Source organism: Patella vulgata, chromosome 7, assembly GCF_932274485.2.
Source record: "Patella vulgata chromosome 7, xgPatVulg1.2, whole genome shotgun sequence".
Lineage (NCBI taxonomy): Eukaryota > Metazoa > Mollusca > Gastropoda > Patellidae > Patella > Patella vulgata.
In genome coordinates this window covers 66518823-66538762 of record NC_065885.2, presented here as the reverse complement: position 1 = coordinate 66538762, position 19940 = coordinate 66518823, and the positions used below count along the sequence as shown (strand labels likewise).

At 40.7% G+C, this 19940-nt stretch overlaps 1 protein-coding gene across 1 annotated transcript; it reads left to right on the top strand.

Annotated features, from left to right (window-relative positions):
• Window positions 1-11107: 11107 nt before the first annotated feature.
• LOC126826768 (S-crystallin SL11) lies at window positions 11108-16971 on the top strand. Its single transcript, XM_050555858.2, has 6 exons — window positions 11108-11392; window positions 13018-13182; window positions 14378-14470; window positions 15086-15201; window positions 15672-15782; window positions 16767-16971. The coding sequence occupies exons 2-6, from the start codon at window positions 13047-13049 to the stop codon at window positions 16932-16934; spliced, it is 624 nt and encodes a 207-aa protein (XP_050411815.1). The 5' UTR covers window positions 11108-11392; window positions 13018-13046; the 3' UTR covers window positions 16935-16971.
• The last annotated feature ends 2969 nt before the right edge of the window (window positions 16972-19940 follow it).

The window sequence follows — 19940 nt, the reverse complement described above, 5'->3', positions numbered from 1 at the left end:
AAAGTTTAGATTCACATTCCAGCGCTATATACTAATCTCCACCGTAGAAAAAGTTTTCTAAACACTTATATCAAAGCATGTATTTATAACCGACTTTTATTGAGTGTCTCTTTTAAAATTTTCATTTAAAAACATAATAGATTTTGATCGAGCCTTTGGCTATGATGTTTGCTCGTCACAGCATGAAATAGTAGTTAGGTCGATTGTTTAGTTTAGTTGTTAAGCTCCTTATATAAATAAAATGAAATAAATGGGATTTAACGTATTGCTTTCTTGAGCAACAACCTGTGGACGGGGTATTGGATGGTCACAAGGCCTGAGAGAGAGAGAGAGAGAGAGAGAGAGATGAAATGGAGTTTAACGTCCGACTGTTTTGCTCCGACTGGGCTAATGAAGACGGGCATACGCCAATGTGCTATGAGAGAAATTTTGCCTGGGCAGCGGCACTATGACCTACTCTTATATCGAATTCCATCTACCAAAGGATCTTTTACGTGCACGCCAATGTATACATGGGACCTGTGTTTTTAGTCCAATCCGAGCGACTAGACAGCTGTCCTTGTCCGACCCTCTGCCCTGCTCCACCGACAAGGGGAAACCACTTCGGAAAATTCCGATGAACTCTCTCGGCCAATGCATGGATCAAACACGCGACCCACAGGCTTGCGAGCCAGTGTCATACCCACTTAGCCGCCGTGGTCGTGCACGTAAAAGGTAAGTGGGAATTTTAAATTGAAAAAAAAAAGGATGCGATCAATCGCTCTCATATGCCTAGCTTCATTATCCCGGTAGGACGCTAAACTCTATTTCATATAATTTTGAAGTCAAATGATTCAGCATCAGAAATCATGGGTCCGTGACTAATGTTATATTCAAATAACGACATAAATTTAATGGCGGATTAAGAATACAACATTAATCTATATCACCGTTGTATTGTGCACTATAAAAACTCTTAATATCGGCCACCTTGGTGCTAAATGGTGGTGAAAGGTTTAGGGGAAATACACACTTAATAACATTCCGACAACCCAAATTTCACTCGTAATCTCCAGTGATGTGTAACGCGCTACTGCGCCGAACTAAGGACAAAGATACAGTATGCTAATGAAGGAAATTTTGTCCGAATAGATGTCCATCGTTATCAGCTCGGACGTTTCAGAAAGTGAGACCCAAATTCCCATTAAATAACATTCCGAATTTCACCCAAAATTTCCAAATTTACGCATTTTACTATTATTATGAAAGTTGTTGAAATACGCCGGTACAATCGAACAGTTTCTCGTTGTGTCACTGTGATCACGTGACCGCCATTTGTAAGATGAAGAGAGCGGAAGTGAGCCCCCGAGTAACTAATGACAAGGTCAGAATATGACCCCGCGTACTTAGTAAATAACTTAATTATAATCAAGAAGGTACTTTAGATGATGATTTTAACAAGGTTGTGTGATGGTACGATAAGAACCAAAACACGTGTCACTATGGGAACTCGTCTTGCGCACTGGTTTAATGTCATTTTCATGTTCCTTTCTCAATTGTTAATAACCTACGTTCCTACACCAACTGGGCTGGGTAAGGGAGGAGTCACGGTGGCTAAGTGGGTAAGACGCTGGCTCACTAGCCTGGAGGTCGCGTGTTCGATCCCTGCATTGACCGAGAAAGTACATCGGGATTTTCCGACGTGGTTTCCCCTTGTCAGTGGTGCAGGACAGAGGGCCTGACAATAGCTGTCTAGTCGTTCGGATGGGACGTAAAAACCGAATTCCAGTGTATATATTGGCGTGCACGTAAAAGATCCCTTGGAATTCGATATAGAAGTAGGCCGTCGTGCGGCTGTCCGGGCAAAATTTCCCTCATACCACACTGTATGGCGTTTGTCCGAACTCCCATGTATATATTGGCATGCACGTAAAAGATCCCCTGGCAGTTGGATTTCGATAGAAGAGTAGGCCATAACGCCGCTGCCCAGGCAAAATTTTCCCCATAGCACACTGTATGGTGTATGCCTGTATTCATTAGCCCAGTCGGGGCAGTACAGTAGGACTTTAAACCCCATTTCATTTCTGAGAACGGTGCTGAGACCACCTCACTCTAAACGAAAGTGATTCGGACCACGGGTGATTCGGACCAAATTATCACACTGTTTGATGATACTGAATTATTTGTTGCATTTATGATACTGATATGCAACTATTTGATAATACTGATTAGTATCTATTGTCATTTTTCTCATATTAAATATATAGAGAGAGAAAAAGAAATGGGGTTTAACGTCCACTCGACACAAACTAGGTCATTTCGGGACAAACATATGGTTCAATTTTATTTTAATAATTCGCTTGCGTGTAGGGGTCTTTAGCAGTGGGAGGAAACCGGAGGACCCGGAGAAAACCCACGAGGTTGAACAGACAACCCTACTCCTTGTAACGTACAACCGGAGATTCGAAACCACGCCAGTTGACTCAATGACAGACTTTATGATACAGCGCGCACGTGCTTACCATTCAGCCATCCCACCCCCATATTAAATATATACAAACGTATTTTAAATACTCTCGTCATTAAAATAATGGTCCGATTGAGTCTTATCATGGTCCGTATCAGCCAATAATGTGAGTAATTGAACTACCGAGTGCATTAAAGGGACAATAACACTCTTGCTGTCTTGACAGCTCCAGAAAATAAATAATAGCCTTATTCTAAGTATTAGATGTTTAAGTGTCCTATATGTAAATTTTCCATTACATCTTTTTTTACTTGTCTAGGGGGTTCGGAAATATTTTTAAATCCAAGTCACATTTGAAAAGGTTTTTCAAATCATTTAGTATCTTTTTTCCAATTTTTTTAAATTAGGTGTGTTAAGATGAAATCTATATCATCAATTAATTGGAATATTGTAAAATAGTACAATTTGTTGACCAGAATAAGGATTGGGACATATTATTCAGTTACAACAAGAGTGGTATTGAGCCTTTAACCCAGTCGGAGCAGAAAAGTAGGACGTTAAACCCCATTTCATTTTATTTAGAATAATGTGAGTAATTAAAATACCGTTGTAGTATATTTACCATTGACAATCTGTAGTAATTATTAATTAATAGTCGACATCATAGACCGTGCTAATTAATGGGATATCACGTGTCGATGTTTTAATTCTAACAATGATAATAGTAATTATATTACAACACACCAACAGGGATGAGAGAAAAACAATCACACTCAACTAATTGGACACATGATTAAATTATACGTTTAGTTTTCAAGGTTACATCATGGTCAATACCACGAGGTTATATAATATAAGAGAGAGAGAGAGGGGGAGAGAGAGAGAGAGAGAGAGAGAGAGAGAGAGATGTCTGCGATTTCACCTAAGTGGAAGCGGACGTAAAATATAAGTAACTGAGAGAGAGAGAGGGAGATGTCTGCGATTTCACCTAGGTGGAAGCGGACGTAAAATAACAGTAACTTACAGAGAGAGAGAGAGAGAGAGAGAGATGGGGTTTAACGTCCACTCGACACAAACTAATTCATTTCGGGACTAACATATGGTTCAATTTATTTCAACAATTCGCTTGCGCGTAGGGTCCTTAGCAGTAGGAGGAAGCCGGAGGAGCCGGAGAAAACCCACAAGGTTGGACAGGCGACCCTACTGCTTGTCACGTATAACCGGGGAATCGAAACCACGCCAGTTGACTCAATGACAGACCTTATGATACAGCGCGCACTTGTTAACCATTCGGCCATCCAACCCCTCAAATTCCCTCATGAAACATCGTAGTAAAGAAAATCATTTTGATGCACAATAATTATCTACGCAGGCAGACATAATCCTTCAAAATATTTATCATACATATGACGAATAAAAACTTGTTTACGACGTCGTGTGACGATGAACAAAGAATCAGGGATCCGGCCATGAATCTAGCTCGTGTTGTTGTATTGTGTTATTTGGTGGGTTTCAGCGATCACGGTTGAAACTTCACGTAGTTTTATTTACTCTGGGGTTTGAAGAGAATGTTTATTAAATCTAAGTAAACCCATTGCGGACGAGACCAATATTATACCAAAGAAAAAAAAGACAAGAAAAAAAAATTTAGTTGATGTATTATTATTATAAAATTTTAACATACAAATGGAATATATTGGTACATGCTAAAGATTAGAGTAGACTAGAGGAAACTTTTAAGTTATGAGTTATTCACATGTTTGTAGTTGTTAACAAGTCAGCGTTGATTCGTTAGATCATTCTTGACCAGTACAACACGTCTCCTGATTGGCTAAAGGTCATGTCAGGTGTGTTGTACAGATTTCTTACAGATCCTGGAATCTACTATTGTCTGAGAGAGGGTTTAACGTCCACTCAACACAAACATTGTCATTTCGGGTCAGTCGACACTACTCCTTGTCACGTACAAACTTGAGAGAAACCAATGCCATGTGACTTAATGACAGACTTTATGATCTAAAGCGGGCGCGTTGAAGCCCCGCCCCCTCCGCCGTAGTAGTAGTAGTAGTAGCAGTAGTAGAAGCAGTAGTTTCTGCAATATCACTATTTCGGACGCAAACGTCCTCTACTGTTCTGCTTTGACTGGGCTAATGAGGTTTAACGTCCTACCGTTCAGCTCCAATCGAACTAATGCAGATGGACATATGCCATATAGTGTGCTATGAGGGGAATTTTACCCAGGCAGCGGCGATACAGCCTACTCTTATTTCGATATCAAACTGTCAACGGTTCTTTTACGTGAAGGCAAATGTTTGAGCAAATATCAAACTTTGATCCTAAAATAATTTAGCTGTGCAAAATAGAAATGAAATGGGGTTTAACGTCCTACTCTTCTGCTCCGACTGGGCTAAAAAAGACGGGTTGCAAAGTAGTACAACATATAAATGATTAATGAAAACCTCTTCGTGTCTCACGGCGGGATTCCTTGAATAAAACGACCCATGAACGCATATTTTGTTGTTGATCCCCTGGCGTGGGCCACATCGAATAGTGTAGATAGAACGTACACCACAGAGATGTTATTATGTTAATTAATAGCGATAATATTTATAGGGTGCACGAGGCCAGGTAAAAGATGTAAATAAATATGTTATAAATAAGATAAAGACGATCCAGGTGAGATGATTGTACCAGTTGGAGATATCTACACCGCCATTTTGTTTTATCATCATCACTATCAGTAGTATACCAAATACACTCTACTTTATCTACAAACAATTCATCAACAGTGTCAATAACCTTGTTTACTTTTAATAAATCAACATATTCGTCGTCATCATCATCATCATCGTCGTCGTCGTCTTCGTCGTCATCATCGTAGTTGACACCATCATCATCATCATCGTAGTCGACACCATCATCATCATCGTAGTTGACACTATCATCATCATCATAGTTGACACCATCATCATCATCATAGTTGACACCATCATCATCATCTTAGTTGACACCATCATCATCATCGTAGTCGACACCATCATCATCATCGTAGTCGACACCATCATCATCATCGTCGTAGTCGACACCATCATCATCATCCTCGTCGACACCATCATCATCATCGTCGTCGCCGTCGCCTTTATTCTTAAAGCTGCGTCTTTGGTCCGAATGATCCGAGGCTCCGAGTTCACAAAGGATGCCCAGACTCAGCTTATAAATTTACTCAAAACTGCTCGCGTTATTTTAACTTATATATAGCCCTTTATAAACCTTTGTTGTTTTAATGGATCAAATACATCAATAAGAAACTATGTCCAAACTTTTGTGTTTCTGGATCAAAGATATTTCTCATAAACAGCGATGGGAAATTCGTAACAGGGAGTTTTTAACATTTTTTTCTGATTTAATCACTAGGTGTTTAAAGGAGTGGATCGCTAATATTTGTGACCTAGAAATTAACCCTAATGGGTCGCAACGCATATAATAATGTAACCTGAATGTATATAAACTGATTTACATTCAATCGTTTTCGTTTTGACTCTAATTTCAAATCAATTATGAGTCTCAACAGAATGGCAATTTCTAGCGTCTGGTTATTCCAGTCTATTGCGCATGCTCTCCAGACAAGAATATGACGTCACCGTTTGACATGAGTTGTGGAATGTGTCTAGCCTCGTTCTTTCTGGTCACCTGATACAAATGACGCTGACTGAAACGCATTATGGTACACGATTCGTGTACCAATGGTAAAATGTTTATTTTGTCTTAAATATTGGATATCAGAAGCCCATTTTTTTTCCCGGTAAGATCACAGCATCAATGTTGATTTGAATTGCCAAATAATTCGTGTTTTCAACGTGTAAGACTCTGGATGGTATTGAGTTAGAGACTTAGCTACTTTAACATTGATCACTAATGACACATTCAAAGCAACCAAGCAATTTATCTGTTATCGATAATTTCATTAATTATAGAAACAAGTGCAGGAAATGAGAGAGAGGGAGAGAGAGAGAGAGAGAGAGAGAGGGGGAGAGAGAGAGAGAGAAACTAGGTCATTTTTGGGAATAATGGTAGAAATTTACTTCTATAATTCGCTTAAGGTGTGGGAAAAAAACAGAGGACCCGGAGAATACCCATACAGCTCAACAGGTGACCCTACTCCTTGTCACGTACATGTCCGGGATCTAAAGCACGTCACTTGACTCAATAAAAGACCGTTGGAGTTTTTAACGCCCAATCCATACAAACTAGATCATTTCGGGACTAAAACATGGTAGTTCAATTTTATTTCAATCCACGAGATTGGAGAGGGGACCCAACTCTTTGTCATGTACAAGCTTGGAATCGAAACCATGCCAATTGACTCAGTAGCGTGATGAAACGACAAATGAAATGTTTAACGTCATACTTGGCTGCCGAAACCGAACATAGGCATACGTCACACAGCGTGCTAGGGTTGCAATTCTGTAATTGTCACAGAGTTCTTTTACGTGCACACCCTGTTTTTGACAGCCCCCCCCCCCCGTCCTGCACCACTGACAAGGGTAAACGGGGCTGAAAGCTTAGTGGAACGTTCTCACCTAACACCTAGGTCAAACCACACTGGAAAATGTTATCGGCTTACACCGGGGTCGAACCAGCGAAAAGCGGTTTAATCTATTTGTTAAGGCCAGCTCAATTTTACCAAGGTCGTTGAGATGTAAATACGGTTAAGACGCGTGATTGTTGGCGAGTTTTACGAATTTGGGATTAGCGCTAGCCCTGTCTACATATAGTAAACTATGTTGAAAAATTGAGCTGACCTTATCATTTAGCACTAACCAGCGTAATGTCCAATGTGCCACCGTGCATGGCTGCGTGCAAAGGCAAAGAGATGACCACAGTTGTATGCCGACGCTATTTTAAACTCATATTATCATGTTCTGTCGATGATTAGAGAATTCCACGTAAATAGCGGGAATATTTTATATTAAGCCTCATGTGTTGTGTTTAACTTGGACTTATACTGTTAAATAAAACACATCAACACTATCACGTTCTGACAACATTATACTATGTCACCGGTCAATACTAGACTGACCACAGATACAGAGAGAGAGAGGGAGAGAGAGAGAGAGGAGGTATACATTGCGAGGGAAAAAACCGGAGAAACCCACGAGGATGGGCAGGCGATCCAACTCTTTGTCACATGAGATAGAGCGGCAACGTCCACTCGGCATACACCAGGCGTATTCGGGACTAACATGTTATAACAATTTCAATAATTCGCTTGGAATCTTGAAGTGTATGGGGAGACCTGAGAGAGATTAGGTTAAACGTCCACTCGACACAAACTAGGTCATTTCGGGACTAACATATGATTCAACTTTATTTCAATAATTCGCTCGCTTCCCCGTAGGGGCTTGAAGGAAACCGGAGGAACGGAGAAAACCCACGAGGTTGGACAGGCGACCCTACTCCTTGTCACGTACAACCGGATAATCGAATCCATACCAGTTGAGTCAATGACAGACCTTATGATACAACGCGCACGTGCTAACCATCCAGCCATCCACCCCAACACCTTATGCAAGGAACAGAGTACACGTTAGCGAAGTCTTCCTGCGTGGCGTATGTCCGTATTAATTAACCCTAGTGGTGCAGAAAATAGGCCGTTAAACCCCGTATCATCTCACATCATTATACACCTATCGGGCCTAGAAATTACGTTTATTACAAGTCCGTGTAACAAGGACAAATTGGCTACGTAGAATGTAAAGGTTGGAATTATAATTACTTGAATTCTGTGAATTGGCAAGTGGCAGACATGTGAATATATCATAACGGTATATAAAACAAAATAAAGGGAGAAATTGGAACAAAAAATACCCCCCCCCCCCAAAAAAAAAAAAAAAAAAATAATAAAAAAATAAACCCAACAAAACGATAGGATGCTGTCTTATACATAATGATGTTAATGGTTTCTTTTGGCTTTTGTAATTAAGTTGTTGTAAGCTTTAATATGTATAAATAGGCTGACTAGATGGATATTTATCATTAACTTGAAAACGTGACCTGTATGTGTTGCGAAGCGTCGTTATTGAATAATAGAGAAGTAGTTATATCCATATATACCTTGGGTTGTGTTTTGTTATGAATAGTTAAACTTGCTTCTAGATGTCTTTTCAAGATTTGATTATTATAGAGCTCACTGCAACGTTACACGGCTGGGTGAACATATAAAGGGAGACAACTCTGTTTATCACTTTTCTTATCATATGGATTAAGACTAGTAATGTAGTGCGAGTTATAAATAGACAATTTTTCCCTTAATTTTTTTCTCCTCTCTTCCTGCATTTTTGGTCAAGAATAGGAGAAAAGGGATCAAATTTGCAATTTTATAGCAGTTTTGGGTAATACTGATGATATTACAGCGGAAGGATAGGGGGTGTAAAATGTCTTTCTGCCGAGCAATCATTGTATCGGAAGTGAGATTTTCACCCCAGTCAACTTCAAATCCCCGTAGCAAAAAATCTAAACGGTCAACCCCCTACAAGTTTATGATGAGGAGATTGCCAAATGTGGTCCCCATTGTGCCTATAAAGATTGGAACCAACGGAATGTTGAGCAAAAAGCTACAGCCTGTGATGTTACAGCCATAATTTAACATTGAAGTCTATGGGCAAATAATTACTAGTCTGAGTCCATATTGTAATTTGACAACCATAATATTTATTATCTGTAACAAAAGGGATTTCGCGTTTAAAGAAACAGGAAACTACATAAATCTATTGACAAGAAATGAAATCAAATCCTTCCTGCATCACTGACAAGGGGGAACCACGACGGAAAATCCCGATGAACTTTCGATCAACAAAGGGGTCAACACGGGATCTCCAAGTTAGCGAGTCAACGACGTACTCACTGGGCCACCCTTGTTACTAATTGAGACAGGTATCCACCGAGTGTCTTTATAAAGCGCACACGAGCACATCGCACACGCGCACATCTATATGACAGTTGTGCTCTATAGAATTGTGTAATAATAATACAAATAGTAAGTGTATGGAAAGGCTACTCTTAGTTGTTTTTTTTTAAAATTGCGCCTGATCATTTTGGTAAGTCAATAAAATAGGTTTAAACCAATGAAAGTAGAACACTGATGACATGAGGAGGCGGACGGGGGATGTGTGTATAAATTAAAACCTGAGTCAACCTCCTCTCGGAAATCATGTGTATCCTCTCATCTTGTATTATTAAAGGGGGGTGGGGGTGGTTTCCGAATGGATAGCGAGTGCGCGTTGTATCATAAGGTCTCTCGTTAAGTCAACTAGGGTGGTTTCCATTCCCCGGCTGTACATGACAAGGAGTAGGGTCGCCTGTCCAACCTCGTGGGTTTTCTCCGGGTCCCCCGGTTTCCTCGCACAGCTAAACCCGACCGCGCAAGCGAATTATTGAAATAAATTATGTGTTAGTCCCGAAATAACCTAATTTGTGTTGAGTGGACGTTAACCCCTCCCTCACTATCTCTCTCTCTCTCGGTATTACTAAACGGAGCCCCGCTGGCTCGCTATCGAGCGAGTAGACGTTAAACCCCATCTCTCTCTCTCTCTCTCTCTCTCTCTCGGTGTTACTAAACGGAGCCCCACTGACTCGCTATCGAGCGAGTAGACGTTAAACCCCATCTCTCTCTCTCTCTCTCTCTCGGTGTTACTAAACGGAGCCCCGCTGGCTCGCTATCCTGGACGTCGCGGGTTCGATCCCTGTGTGGCCTGAGAAAGGTCATCGGGATTTTCCGGCGTGGTTTCCCCGCATGGAAAGAAAAACCGAGGTCTCGTGTACACATTGGCGTGCACGTAAAATATCTCTTGACAGTTGGAATTTGATATAAGCGTAGGCCGCAGTGCTGCTGTCCGGACAAATTAATTTTCCCACATAGCACACTGTAGTGGCGTATGTCCGTCTTCATTAGCCCAGTTCGGAGCAGAAGAGTAGGACATTAAACCCCATTTCATTTTGTATTGTTAAACTGAACCTCCAGTCTACTTAGGCCAGGTTCCCACTGTCGTGCGATGCGTTACGACAGGATTGTCCCTATTGAGTCCACGATCTTCTACGTGCAGATACGTTCGGATACGTTTCGATACGATCCACACGATTACTCCGACTGACCTCAATATATGATAAGACCTGATAGTATCAGTGGCGGATTAAGCTCCACCAAGGCCTGAAGCGGCAGTTGCTGGTGTGCCTATTTAGTTTTTAAATAGGGCCTATTTAAAATGGCATGGGCCTAATTAATTTCGGGTCAGGGCCTATGTTGATTCCCGTTGGGCCTAAACCCACCCCCCTAACATTCATTGTGTATCCGTTTTTAATCGTATCAGACAAGTCTAAAAATTTTTTTTTACAAAATCTTTGGGCCTGAGGCTGCAGCCTCATCAGCCTCACTGATAATCCGCTTCTGGATAGGATCACCACGATTACTCCACCATTAAAACCACGATTTCAATCGTAGCACGAATCATATATAGTGGGAACCTAGCTATTGGCTATAACACAATAATTTACCCTTTTGGTTGGGTTTTATCTATTTTGATAAACCTGACAGATTAACCAGAAATTTTCCACGCGTGACGTACCGGTCGATTAAAGCCATTGAGAAGAGTGACTATTTTCCTCAGCAATGTCTTCTTACACAGTACCGCTCACAACGTTACTTACTATACATCACATGTGGTCAGTCATTCATGTGTGAACATACCCTCTTCATATATAGTAAGTAAATCGGACATCACCGCGTGTCTACGATATCACTCTTGGTGGAAGTGAACGTAAAACTCCCGCAGTCCAAGATACAACTGTATTGCCTCCATATCAACAATAACAGACACTTACCAGGTTTATATATAGTAAGCCAACTAAACAACACCCCGTGTCATATCAACGATTACAAACACCTCCCAGGTAAGATGACATTTTGTCTAGTTTAAAGATGCATTATTTAAGAGCTAAATAAATCTACCTACTGTAGACCCTGGCCTACAATATTCCGATATCTCGCCATTGAATAATTTAATTTAAAATGGATAACTGTGACTTTGTTTATTATCGTAACAACGACAGCAACGAAAACCGAGAGTACGCTATTCCCCAAACACTCGTAACGTCGTCCAGAATGAATTAATTCAATGTTTACCCTTTTCATGATCTATATGTGAATTATCTTGTCGACAAATGTCAACACTTTACATGAGGCATCTTTAAGATTTTAGGAAGGTTGGATGGCCGAATGGTTAGCAGGTGCGCGCTGTATCGTAAGGCCTGTTATTGAGTAAACTGTCGGGGTTTCGAATCCCCGGTTGTACGTGACGAGGCGTAGGCCCAACCTCGTTGGTTTTTCCGGGTCCCCCGGTTTCCTCTCACTGCTAAAGACCCCTACGCGCAAGCGAATTATTGAAATAAAATTAAACCATATTTTAGTCTCGAAATGAACGAGTGGACGTTAAACCCCATTTCTCTCTCTCCCTTTAAGATTTTGTTTGAGTAATATTATTTTGAGGGTCGATATTATAATCTGTACAGCTGTACCTAAATTTACCCCTTGATTGTATTTCACACTGTCTAGCCTTTCGGATGGTACTTTCGACCTTAACGCGAATGTTTCTGTGGCAGTGTGAGGAAACCGAAGGGCCCCGAGAAAATCCACAAGGCTTGAAATTCGACCCTATGCATTGTCACGTTCATTGACACGTCGAGACCCACGTACGTACAGTAACAACCTAAAGAAGAAAGTTAGGGATATTTTTGGTCAGAAACCCTAAATACGTCACTAAGTAAATCGTTATCACAATACAGCCACCATTTTAAGAATAATCTTTTTGTTTCTATTTTGAGATCGAGCATTTTGTTTTTTTACTTTGAGAATAATCGTTGTTTAGTATTATAAGGGTTGTTTTACTTCGATGTTAATGTTTACATTACAGGACCGTAATCTGTGTTCACGCTTGAACGACCCGACCCGGTTAAACTTGTTTTTCATTACCACCTCAAATCCGCCCCGCTTTCTTGAATAATAAATGATAAGTTAGTGGATACACTGCGAGTTTTGTGCACACTTGAACGACCACATAAAACATTCTGCTCGCCGGTGACGATTTGAAATTAGTTACAAAAGTATTCTTTGCGCTATCAGATAACAAACTTTATACTAGGGTTTAAATAACGTTTTTTTTTTTTTGGGGGGGGGGGGTGGATGGCTGAATGGTTAGCACGCGCGCGCTGTATCATACGGTCTGTCATTGAGTCAACTGGCGTGGTTTCGATTCCGCGGTTGTACGTGGCAAGAGTAGGGTCGCCTGTCCAATCTCGTGGGTTTTCTCCGGGTCCTCCCACTGTTAAAGACCCCTACGCGCAAGCGAATTATTGAAATAAAATTGAACTATATGTTAGTTTTAATCATCCTCGTCAGTATGAATATTACGCCTTTATCATTCTCGCCCGTATGATCAAGTTACGTGTTTATTGTTCTCGTCTGTATGGTATAACAATGTGTACCAACTAAACGACGTGTATTGCTTTTACTGTTTCAGATTCGACGATTTAAAAAATAGAAGTCATAATGGGGAAGAAATACGTCTACCATTATTTTAATATTAGAGGAAGAGGCGAAACTCCAAGACTTATTTTTGCCGCTGCTGGAGTTGAATATACAGATAACAGAATTGAATTTTCTGAGTGGCCTAAATTAAAAGGATGTAAGTAATTATACACTGTCAAAATCAGAGAAAACAGGGTTTTAATCTATTTCTATTCGCCCCCCCCCCACTCCCTGTGCAAATTAACTTAACGTCATCTTACCTCTCTTCCATAGACTGATAGTAACTGATGCACCAGATGAACATCTAGTAGCTTACAGTCACAGTCTGATAGTATCCGTTGCAACAGATGGATATCTACCAGCTCGCAGTCATAGACACGAATTCGGATACTCTTAGTCGAATCCTCTAGTAATAGCTTCCTAAAGTTACAGAAATAAAAAAAAAAACCTTTTAATTCGCAATATACAAGGGGAGCCCTCTTACCCGCCAACAACAACCCTGACCCCACCACTACAAACAAACGGCTTATTTCATTCCAGATCGATTTCGATGATTTCCAAGTAGGACAGTTTTCGGATATTCGATATTAAGGCGTGTATCTATTCATTAACTGGAGTTATTCCCCTTTAACGTTATAATAATTATTGAAAAGTATATTCAAATCCTTGACAAAAAAGTCAACAAAGATCGCCATGCAAAAGGGTGAAAAGAGGAAAGGGAGAGTAAGACTAAAAATAACTTTTGCCCTTGATTCGTAGGTAACCAGCGTAGAAAGAAGTTCGCAAAACGGCGTCGTTCGAAGAGTATGTGGAGATTTTATTGCAAAGTTGTCCCTTGTTTAAAGAAAATCGGATACACTTTAAAAGAAAATCAACTTTTGACATCGAAAGGTTTTGTATGATAAGGGGGTTGGATGGCCGAATGGTTAGCACACGCGCGCTGTATCATACTGTCTGTCATTGGCTCAACTGGCAGGGTTTCGATTCCCTGGCTGTACGTGACAAGGAGAATCTCGTGGGTTTTCTCCGGGTCCTCCGGTTTCCTGCCACTGAAATAAAATTAAACCATATGTTAGTCCCGAAATGACCTAGTTTGTGTCGAATGGACGTTAAACCCCATCTCTCTCTCTCTTTCTCTCTCCCTCTCTCTTGTATGATAAAATGCTCTTCACAGGTGTCTACATGGGTGCCTCCATTTATTGATATGTTAAACAACGACTTGAAACTTAAGGAAATGCAAAGAAATGAAAGTAGTTATTTTTACCGAATGTAAACGAGAGCGGTAGCTCACTATTGATATCTGTTAGTCGTCGAGTCAAAGCATAAAATACTGTAAAATTGTTTTATTTTAGCATATCCTCTGGGAGCCTTACCAGTTTTTGAAGAAGATGGGCAACAATTTCCAGAAAGTATTGCCATTTCCAGATATCTAGCCAATGAATTCGGTATGTTTATTAAAATGTTCGTCACGTACAACCGGGGAGTCGAAATCACGCAAGCTGACTCAATGACAGACCTTATGATACAAAGCGCACACGCTAACCATTCAGCCATCCTCCACCCCCTCCTAATTTATGAGTTAATGTCCGCTTGCATTGTAGGTCATCGCAAGAAGGCTTAATGGGTAAGGCTGTCCTGGTGTTGACCATAACACCCACTTCCAGTGTCGGTCACGTCGCAGAAAGACGAAAATACCGCGAGTGTTCAATGACAGGGGCAGTAACGTCACACAAAACGGATGCGCGATTCTGAATTTCGATAGTGATAAAATAAGGCGAACAATCCCAGCAAGTTATTAATAAATAAACGTGTATTCTTTAGCATGCACATAAAATAATTACTGAGGGATGGATTTGGACGATGAGCAGGAAGCTGCGCTACTGTCGGGATAGTGTCCCGCGTAGCACCGTACTTGGGATATGTCCGCCTTCATTAGCCGTGATAGAGCCGAAAAAAATATTTTATTAAACCCTATTCATTCTCTCCGTTTCACAGGTTTAGCTGGTGAATCTAACCTAGACAAATTAAACCCTATTCATTTCATTTTCTCTGTTTCACAGGATTAGCTGGTAACTCAAATCTAGAAAAATTAAAGATCGATGTTATAGTAGACTTGCTCGTAGCAATCAGAGAATCTGTTGTCGCACGGTATTTTGAAAAAGATGAAGCTAAAAAAGTGAGTATTACGGATAAGACGTTTCCAAAACTTACAAGAACCCTTGACAGTTGTAATTCGATATAAGTGTAGGCCGTATGTCAGTAGTACGGTAAGCAGCATTTCATTTTTTAATCCCCGCATTGCATGCGAAACAGGCTGGGGCAGATCGCCCAATCGAGATCAATGCGTGAATGCAAGTCGGCGGACAAATTATTGACTGTGCTAAAACCTATTCACGATTGCTGATAACCACTATAATCGGCTCAAAATTCCCCATTCCCACTAGAACAGTGCTGACTAGACGTTAAACTCATACCACCCACGCTCTCACCTAAACCATAAATTTGGCGACTAGATGTGCAATCCCCCACCCCTCCCACCCTCGTCCCCACCAGACAAGTGTCGATGTGGCGTACACACATACACACACACAAGACATGCATACCATGCTATTGCCATCTGACCTTCAATGATTGTATTTTATACAGGCCGACATTCTGAGGAAGTGCGTAGAGGAACAAATACCAAAATCCTTTGCATATATAAAACAATGTTTGGTTGAAAATTCGGATGGCAGAGGATTTCTTGTCGGCGAAAGGGTTAGTTTTTAAGTTTCTTAAATCATCGTTTAATAAATAGGTCTTTTTGATAAAACTGACCGATGTCACCAGGTTCGCTTTATGGACAAGTTCATTCTTTTGTACCAAATTTTAGATGAAGAGAGGACCAAGACTATTCAACGTATGTGCCCCCCTCTCCGCATCTCTCGCCCTCACTACTGGTAGATGAACGTGTGTTTTGAACACAATTGAGCAAAGCCGGGGATGACGACGAATGTTTACGATCACATTGCGTGTAAGAAAAACAACTTATTACAGTCTCAAAACTATTATACTCCTTGGTGGGAGCCCAACACGTCTAAAACTCAAGGCCCTAGACTTCAGCTTGTCAATCGTATAGGTATATCGTACACTGCATGTTGGCCAACTGGATCATTGGCTGGTGCAATATCAATCCGATTAAAACACAGATTCTATTTCGTTTTTTTTTATTGTTCAACATTTCGTTTTATTTGTCTTTACTACACTAGGATCTGGAAGAGTTGTTATATACCCCGCGTTCTGGATTAGCCAATGAAACGGTCTGTTACGGCGATTTTTTGGCGTGAGGTGCTCGGAACTGTGGGTAACACACTTTTATACTTTTGATGGTCTACACTACATGACGATCTGACCAGTTGTACTGGGAGGTCGCGTCATGGGGTCATACGAGCGGCTTTTAACCCTATGACGTCAGACATTGATTAATCAATCAGCGTTGATGTTTCAAGGGGATTACCCACAGTTCTGTGCAGAGTACGCCAAGAACTCGACGAAACAGACAGTTTCATTGGGGAATTACTCACATCCACTAGAACGCCTGTTATTATATAACAGTTCTTCCCAGATCCTAGTGTTGTGAAGACAAGTATAACGAAATTTTGAACTATAAATAACGAAACAAAAGAGGATCTTTGTTTTAATCATATTGCCCATTAAACTACTATAATTTAAAATTTAATTTTTGTTTTATAATTTCTGCAGTTGTCCTGGGCTGATTTGGCATTGTTAGATTTAGGTGATATGCTCCATGGATTTGAAGTTTTAAAAGACTTATGCAACTACCCTGAAATCAAGGCTCTTAAAGAAAGGGTTGAAGCCGTACCTAACATAGCAGCATATCTAAACACGCGACACGTTACACCCCGTTAAAATAATAAATGAACCCCTTTGATTCGGGTAAAACAAAGTACTGGTTTAGTTTTTTAGTTTGATCTGTTTATTAGCTGTGTATGTGAGAGAGAAATGGGGATTAAAGTCCACTCGACACAACTAGGTCATTACGGGACTAACATATGGTTTTAGAGATTTTGGCAGTGGGAGAAAACGGGAGGACCCGGGGGGAAACCTACGAGGACATCAAAGCCGCCAGACCTTGTGAACCTAAGCACACGAAATGAAATTTGATTTAACGTCCTACTGTTCTGCTCCTATGCTGGGCTAATGAAGACGGGCATACGCCATACAGTGTGCTGTGAGGGACTTTTGGCCTGGCAGCGGCACTATCGCCTACTCTTATATCGAATTCTAACTGCCAAGGGATCTTTTACGAGCATTCAAATGTATACACGGGATCTCAGTTTTTCGTTTCATCCGAAGGACTAGACAGCTGACCTTGTCAGGCCCTCTGTCCTGCATCACTGACAAGGGGGAACCACGCCGGAAAATCTGGACTAACTTTCTCGGCCAATGCAGTGATCGAACATCCGACCTCCAGGCTAGCGAGCCAGCGTCTTACCCACTTAGCCACGTGATCCCCTCCTAAGCACAGGCGTTAGACCATTCAGCCGTCCAACCCCAGGGAAAAGGGTGTAACTCAACATATGTCAATGTTCAGAAGTATCTGGTTGTATCTTTAACTCTGTAAAAATACAACCAAGCTTAAAGTAGCTAAGTCCGTAAATCAATATCATCCAAAATCTTCGACATTGAAAACACGAATTATTTGTCAATTCAAATCAACATTGATGTTATGATCTTACCGGGAAAAGATGTGCTTCTGATATCAAATATTTAAGACAAAATAAACATTTTACCATTGGTACACGAATCGTGTACCATAATGCGTTGCAGGCCCATTCTAACAAGGGACTCGAAGAACGAGGCTAGACATTCAACAAGTCATGTGAAACGGTGACAGCATATTCATATCGGGAGAGTATGCGCAATAAATACTATGTAAACTAGAGTAACCAGGCGCTAGAAATTTTCATTCGATTGAGAGTTCCGACATATTTCGCCGAACGTAACTGATTTGAAATTAGAGTAAAAATGGAAACGATTGAATGTAAATCAGTTTATATATATTCATATTACATTATTATATGCGTTACGACCCATTTGTGTCAATTTCTAGGTGCAAAATATTAGCGATTTAGCTCCTTTAAAGATACTTTCCCAGAAAAGTATTTATCGGGTGTTTATTTCCAATAAAAGTATGTCAAATTTGGTATATATGGAAAGTAAAGACACCCAATCTTACTAGAAAAATACTGGATTACCCGAAAAACGCCCATGGGGCAAGCACTGGGCAAAATTGTCAGGGTATCACTAACTGGCAACCTGACTGTTATCTGCCAGCTTATTGTGTGCCAGCTTAAGTGAGGTAGCGGTTGTTATTTCTTGATCAAATGGTTTGGCGGTTTTGGGAACATTGAGGGGTGTCAACGTACATAAGACTCTGCAATTAAACGACAGAAAAGAAGTTGACAGAAAAAATTAAGGATTTACCTAGGGGTCAATATGTATGATAAATGGACAGTAAGTAATGATAAATACATTCTGAAAAACGGCCCCTCCCACAATGAAGCTAAGTTGACAGACATTGCGTCTAACAACAGCTTACTTATAGCTATAAGTATCCCCGGCGAATACAAAGTTTTGAGAGAGAATTGAAGCAAATTTTTGATAGATTGGTTACTTTGAATATATTTTTAATCCAAATATATCATCAAATCACAAAGTTTGTACGCGGGAATGTATCTTGAATAACCAAACAGGCTTCTACTTAGAAGTTAGAAACAGAGCGTTGCATAAAATAGAAAAGAAATGAAGTGAAATAGGGTGGAACGTCCTACTGTTCTGCTCCGACTGGGCTAATGAAGACGGGTATGCGGCATACCGTGTGCTATGTGGGAAATTTTTAGCCGGACAGCGACAAGGCTTACTCTTGTATCGAATTCTTACTGCTAGGGAATCTTTTACAAGCACGTCAATGCGTACACGTGATCTCGTTTTTTTCGTCCCATCCAAACGACTAGACACCATAAAAATAAAAAGTTAAAACCCCATTGATTATTTCAATTAAGAGGGCGGGGGGTGACCGAATGGTTAGCACGTGGGCGCTGTATCATGAGGTCTGTCATTGAGTCGACTGGCGTGTTTTCGATTCCCCGCTGTCCGTGACAAGGAGTAGGGTTGCCTGTCCAACCTCGTGGGTTTTCTGCCACTGTTAAAGAACCTACTCCCAAGCGGGTTATTGACATAAAATTGAACCATTTGTTTGTGTCGAGTGGACGTTTAACCCAATCTTCCTGAAAATGAATTTGTATGGCAAATTCTATCTTAAAGTTAAAGCTACGCACCTCCTCTAGCCTAGATAAATTGAGTCCAACTAGCCATCTCCCTGTGGCAGGCTGTGTACCGAATATCATTACTTTCTTTCACAGACATGTGGATGTCCTTCCCCAGCTTAGACAAACTGTCCCGGTCCCAGTAGTCAGCCCCATGCGTAAGACCTGAACTGGGCTACAACAATATAAATGTTACGGCACCTGAAACGAGGTGGGTGTCGCTTTCTCCGCTGGTTTGTTGCACGAATTGGCTAGTATTAAATTTGTTAAGCTTTCTCACGCTCGCGTGATATTTCTTTAAAGCCCAGAAGTAGAAAAGATATTTAAATATGCCGAAGACGCGATCGACAATCTCTAAGAAGACAACAAGACCAATCAAATCGAAATCAGCGACGTCGACAGCAGTTATGGAGATGCCTTCTAGTTCTAATACTACTAAAAGTACATCTAGGCCTTCATACGTTCAGGTCTTAGACAACATTTTTCCAGCTTAAGTCAGTTATAATACCTGTAATAAATTCTCTACCTTCTTTTTGACTCAATTCAACCAGTAGAAAGCGCTTCTAGTGAATTAGGACTACAGTGA

Bases quoted from the DNA above. Each gene is read 5' to 3' on its own strand.
- LOC126826768 (XM_050555858.2), top strand. From the start codon at position 13,047: ATGGGGAAGAAATACGTCTACCATTATTTTAATATTAGAGGAAGAGGC. The intron at 13,183-14,377 runs GTAAGTAATTAT...GTTTTATTTTAG, and splicing joins GTGGCCTAAATTAAAAGGAT to CATATCCTCTGGGAGCCTTA. The intron at 15,202-15,671 runs GTGAGTATTACG...TATTTTATACAG, and splicing joins AAAAAGATGAAGCTAAAAAA to GCCGACATTCTGAGGAAGTG.